The following is a 6,405-nucleotide window of genomic DNA, read 5'->3' as shown; positions in this document are numbered from 1 at the left end:
AGTACATTTTGGCCTTTTTCAAAAAAAAATTACATATAGGTTCTTGTTACTAGTCTCTTTGGCATGATTCTTGTACATCTTGATGATATAGGAGAGTGAGGGTGCCGACACCAGCGTTGTTGGCACCCAATACGTTGAACCTTGGTTCGCGGGTCACTAGCACTAAGAAAAGGGTTCATTTATAGAATAAGTTTGTCTAGGTATTCATTTGTAAAATAAGTTTCTTAATAGGATCGAAGTATCGAAAATCTTAATAGGACCTAGGATTGTTTAGGGGAGTTTTAGATTATGAGAAGTAGCTGGTGAGAATATGAAGAAGTTGAGAAAACTAGCTTACTTCTTAGTAAATAGTTCATTTTTTTAAGGTGTTGCAACTAATCGAAAAGCTCATATATTTAGGAGGTTTTGATATCGAGAGAAACTGCAGTCGCCTGAAACTTCCCAATCAGATCCATATATATACTTCTTCAGTATGGAACATCCGAGCTGGCATGCATGACAATTGACAATCACAGCTCGGGGTCAACCGTTCGTCTGATACTACAGTTTCGTGCGTTTGAGGCTTTCATTAGCCTCGTTGACTCGTCCAATAACCATTTTCCTTTCAGAAAACCTAGACAACGGTATCCCGTTGGAACGTGATACTCTTATATAAGACTTACATGATACTACCTTCGTTTTTTAATAGATGACGCTGTTGATTTTTTCTCACATGTTTGACTATTTGTTTTATTCCAAAAAAATTACGTAATTATAATTTTTTTTGTTATGAGTTGTTTTATCACTCATAATACTTTAAGTGTGATTTATATCTTATACATTTACATAAAATTTTTGAATAAGACGAATGATCAAACATGTGAGAAAAAGTCAACGGCGTCATCTATTAAAAAAGGAGGAAGTACCTAATACCTGTACCTGTGATACCTGTTACCCGATACCTGTGATACCTAGAACTTGATATCTGTGATACTCGTGCAAGCGAATAGTTAATATATCTATCCTGTTGCAACGGAATTTCGTTCTGTAGCGGCCCTCTTTTCCTTTTCACAAACATATATATTCGCATCAGCGTTACGTATGCGTACGTGGTTACTTGTGGGCCCTTTGCTACTTTGCTGTCACAGCGTGGGCCCTTGGGCTACAGTGGAAGCATCCCACGTTGGCATGGGTGCAGTGTCGTTCCACACATTACGCGATAGAAACGGGGCAACAGTACTTGGTTGTACACCTGCATATGCGTTGATTATGGGCAACAGCCAGGAACAAGGATGACTCAGCAAGAAAGCAACCGGAATTAGCGAGGACCACGACCAGATTAAACTACTCCATCGAAGCATATATTTGTACGTGCAAAAACGACATGGTTCAAATTCAATGCATGGTAGTAGCTAGCCTAACTCTGTTTATTTTCAAATTTTTTCTTCAAACTTTCAATTTTTCCATCACAAACCTTCCTACATACACAAACTTCTAACTTTTCTATTACATCGTTCCAATCCTAACCAAACTTCTAATTTTAGCGTGAACTAAACACACCCCTAAGTTGATAATCTTGCTTTGCGTTGATCTCCTCGTCTATATTCAGAGTCTGGGCCCTCCTTGGAAGACATGGATATATATCCTCCATGCGTTGTGCCCACGCAGAATGCACAAGCTAGCTATATCAAGATACAAACTTTTTTTTTTAACAAACCGATACATGATGTGTCAATTTCGTTGAATGTAGAAGGTGTAAAAGTTATATGTACACTATACGGTCGAGATACAAATTTACTCATATATATTTCGGTTAAATTTTGCATGGGTCGGTACCATTCATAGTTAATAAGTTAAGGCATATTGGTGACCCAATGAGAGTCATACAACTAAATTGAAGGGTACATATTAAGCTTAGCCAGCGATGCATATATATCAGACGGAATGGGTTGCTCTGGTGAAGAGCACATGGCATTACGTGCATTCTGCACCGTTTGATTTACTGTGGGAGGTTTAATTACATCAAATCCCTACAGTAAAAAATAGTAGTACATGAGCCAAATCCAAGCACCGTAGTTATTGTGCCATTTTGTGATCGATAAGCCTTTTAGCCAAGAAATGAACATTTGAACGTCATGATCCAAGGCAGCAGAATGTCCTAGCTACTAGTATTTGCATCGTGACGAAAATACACAGTAGCTAATGGGCTTTTTAATTAGTCGCAGGAAATTTCTATGAAGGAAGCTTAAATCAGTGGTAACCGATAAAGGAAGAACTTGTCAGCCGTCTATCAAGCGAATAATTGTCCTATGAAGAAGAGTGGCATTTGGAAGCATACGCATGCCGTTCCCGTGTATCCTGCAAGCACAATGGGGTCGATCGGATTAACACGCAAAAAACCGCTAAAAGTCTAATGGGCGGTCTAGTACGTAGTACTAGTACGAAATTACGGTGGACTAGACGACGCAATGCATTGCTCCACGTCTCCACACCACCAGCATAAACCATTCCACCGTGACGTAATCACCACACGAACGCTTCGTAGATGACACAGGCACATACATCATCATCACCCATATCCCTACATGGCAACATATATACGTAGTATGCAGCAGAGCAGAGCAGTATAAAAATTGTATAATACTACTCGTACTAGTACTGTCTACTAGTAGTATAATACCTTCTGCCTGTATGGAGGAGATCTGGTCCCACCTGCAGTCGGGAAGCTTTCCGCGCACGCTGAGTCGCTGACCCCGTTTTCCCCGTGTACGAAAAAACTGCGTTATACTATACCGTGTGACGCGCCACCCAGAGCCCACGACCCGACTCGACCGACGCGCGCTGTATAAAAACCCGGCCCCGCCGCCACTCCATCCCCGACTCACCCAACCAACCAATCCCCGACTCCCACGCCGCTCTCTGCTGCTCTCCCTTGCCCCCGAATGGCGATACTGCCGCCGGCTGCGGCTGCGGCTGCGGCGGAGGACGTCCTCTCACTGTACGACGCGTGCTGGTTCCGCCGCCTCGTGCTCCTCTCGCCCTCTTCTCCTGCTGCTGTTGCTGCGGACGTCGCGCCTGCCTCTCCGCCGGTGGCGTCGCAGCGGGAGGAGGAGGAGGAGGAGGAGGAGGAGGAGAGGGAGGTGAAGAGATCTCCGCCGGGGACGCTGCGGCACCGGCGGACGCGGAGCGACGAGGCGGCGACGGCGGCGTTGGACGGCCTCGAGCCGCTCAGGATCCCGAACGGCCACCGGGCCAGGCTCGAGACGATCCTGTCCGGGAAGGACGGGCTGGCGGCCGCCTTGCCGCAGCCGCAGCCGATGGCGGAGCGGAGGAGGGCGGCGGTGCGGCGGCCCGGGGGGAGGCGGCGGCGGCAGCGGCGCGGGCGGAGCATGTCGGAGCTGGAGTTCGAGGAGGTGAAGGGGCTGCAAGACCTCGGGTTCACCTTCTCCGAGGACGATGTCGACGCCGAGCTCGCCTCCATCGTGCCTGGGCTCCGGCGGCGGCGCTCCGACGAGGACGACGCCAGAGAGGCCCCGGCTGCCGCGGCGGCGTCCGCCGAGGAGGAAGCAGCCAGCAGTCGCCGGATCGGCTCTGCTCCGGCCGGCACCTCATCGTCGTTCTCCTCGGCGCCGAGGAGGCCGTACCTGTCGGAGGCGTGGGACGATGAGGAGGAGGAGATGAGGAGGATGCTGCGCAACTGGAGGATCCCGCCGGCCGGCGACGGCGACGGCGCCGACCTCAAGGAGCACCTCCGCCTCTGGGCCCACACCGTTGCCTCTGCCGTCCGGTGATGGTTTCCCCTTTCGTCAGTTTTGACCAACCACTCCGACACTCTGTTCATTAATTACTCAAAATATCACAACTGTAAATATTCCTCGATGTTATAAACTCAAAATGTATAGTGTAAATATCACGAGTTAGTGTAATTTCTTTGCTTTTGGTTCATATATATCACGAAATGTATGTAATTCATTGAGAAAAAAGAATAAGAAGGTCCTGTTTAGTTCCAAAGTTTTTTTTTTCCAAACTTTCAACTTTTCATCGCATCAAATCTTTCATACACACACAACTTTTCTATCACATCGTATTAATTCCAACCAAAATTCTAAACTTCAGTATAAACTAAACACGGCGAAGTGAGGAAATTGTTTTGCAAAAAGAGGAATGTGAAATGAGGAGAAGATTTGGTATGGTGCACAGGTTGATCTGATGATTGTTTCCGTGCCAATGCCAAGAAAGTATAACTTGGGTTTGCTTTGAAGACAAGGATGCTGCTATCATGTTATGATCATGCTCGGCATGATGCCACTGGAACAATCTGGGGACGGTTGACCTGTCCAAGCCTGGCGCAGTATACGAACAGAAAAGAGGCTTTGCCTACTGTGAGTGAACTGGTTGGGCAGCTGCTTTTGTGAAGTGAAAATGAAAGGTTTCAAACGAAAAACGAAACGAAACGAGATGTCCAGTATCAAAACCCATCCTCGGTCAGATCCTTCACGGTCAGATCCTTCAAAGGCTGTGTTTACTTCATGTTAAAATTGAAAGTTTGGTTGAAATTAAAACGATGTGACGGAAAAGTTAAAAGTTTATGGTCCTGTTTGGATCGCAGGGATATTTTTTTTACCCTCACTCAAATAGCCCAAATAGTCTAAAAATTTAAAAGGGTGAGCTATTTAAGGGTTATTTGAAAATAACCCACCTAAAAAAACTATCCCACCCAAGGGGTGCTAATTGGGGCTATTTCAGGTGGGGTCCACTGAAAAAGTGTCTTTTCTCTCTATCTCTTTTAATAGGATGATACATTAAAGGCTAAATAGTTATCAAAATAATCCTTGTATCCAAACAACTTATGGCTATTTTATTGAGAGCTATTTTCTTGTGCTAAAAAATAGCTCTCAAAATAACTCTTGGCTAGTTCTCCAAACAAAGCCTATGTGTGTAGGAAAGTTTTTATATGGTGAAACATTTAGAAGTTTGAAGAAATATTTTAAAACTTAACACGACGAAAATCAAAATTCCAAAAGATTCGAATTTGGATGGCGGCTTCTTGTGTGTGCGCTCGATGGCACTGCGGGTATTGTTTATCAGAGAGTGGTTGGCAGTTAGCACGTGCGGATGGAGTCCTAAACTATTCTCTCTCTCTCTCTCTCCTTGAGAAGAGGACAGCCCTAAACTATTCAGTGCACGCTTATAACGTGTGAAATGCAACGCCGCAATGGATATTCTCTGTAGGTTCTACAGTTTGGTTCAACAGAAGATCCTCTAGTACAAAAAGTTGTAATAAATATATACTTGTGAAATCAATAGTTACATCAACATTGACTGTTTTTCAAAGATCATAAAAGTTTACATCTTCAGCCTGTCAAGAAGCACAGTTAAATTATGGGTTTCTTCTTAAATTATGACACTCTTCCGTCCCAAAATATAAGGGATTTTGAACGAATGCAACATAACCCTTTACTACAAATCTGAACAAAGAGTCTGTCCAGATTCGTAGTTAAGTATTATGGAACGGAGAGAGTATGCTTGCTCCTTCTTAAACAATAGCCAACTTTTCTAATATTTAAATTTTCATCGACCATCTAAATTTATTCTCCCTCCTACGTATGTATAAACCGTTTTACCTCTGACCCTAACTACTTGAACCTTATATAACCTCTCACTTTTTCTCACTATTATCCATTACCCTTCTCTTCTCACACGATCTAGATGGTACTGTTACATTCGTTAGACAATGGAGAGATTTTATTAAAGCACAAGTCATACTACAACATATTCCCTCTGTTTCGAAATGTTTGACGCCGTTGACTTTTTATCACATGTTTGACCGTTCGTCTTATTCAAAAAATTTAAGTAATTATTAATTCTTTTCCTATCATTTGATTCATTGTTAAATATATTTTTATGTAGGCATATAATTTTACATATCTCATAAAAGTTTTTAATAAGACGAACGGTTAAACATGTGCTAAAAAGTCAACGGTGTCAAATATTTCAAAACGGAGGGAGTACATTGTAATTTGAGCTCAGGTCCTGTTTAGTTTCAAAGTTTTTTTTTTTCCAAACTTCCAACTTTCCATCACATCCAACCTTTCATACACACACACAAAACTTTTTTATCACATCGTACCAATTTCAACCAAACTTCCAAACTTTAGTGTGAACTAAACACAACCTCACTATCATCACCACTATAGAGTGCCAAACAAAATGACCACCCGATCGACGAAAGAAGCATGTTAGCCATTAAATTTGTATCCAAGGGTTGCAGAATAACAACTTCTTTCAATGTTTTACATGTGATTACATACCACATAAACACCCACAAAGTCCGTAAAACAGAAGAGATAAAGCTGTAATCCTCACAAATTTTTAGCTAAAGCACATTTACATGTACACGATTATAGATCACCAAATTTGCATTAT

General features: G+C 43.1%; 1 protein-coding gene across 1 annotated transcript; it reads left to right on the top strand.

Annotated features, from left to right (window-relative positions):
- Positions 1 to 2,843: 2,843 nt before the first annotated feature.
- LOC127775912 (uncharacterized) lies at positions 2,844 to 3,990 on the top strand. The gene has a single exon (XM_052302224.1). It carries the CDS (start codon positions 2,922 to 2,924, stop codon positions 3,768 to 3,770), a length of 849 nt encoding a protein of 282 aa, XP_052158184.1. The 5' UTR covers positions 2,844 to 2,921; the 3' UTR covers positions 3,771 to 3,990.
- The last annotated feature ends 2,415 nt before the right edge of the window (positions 3,991 to 6,405 follow it).

The sequence above is a fragment of the Oryza glaberrima genome, chromosome 6 (assembly GCF_000147395.1).
Source record: "Oryza glaberrima chromosome 6, OglaRS2, whole genome shotgun sequence".
Lineage (NCBI taxonomy): Eukaryota > Viridiplantae > Streptophyta > Magnoliopsida > Poales > Poaceae > Oryza > Oryza glaberrima.
The sequence above is the reverse complement of the archived record's forward strand: the minus strand, read 5'-3'. Positions and strand labels throughout refer to the sequence as shown.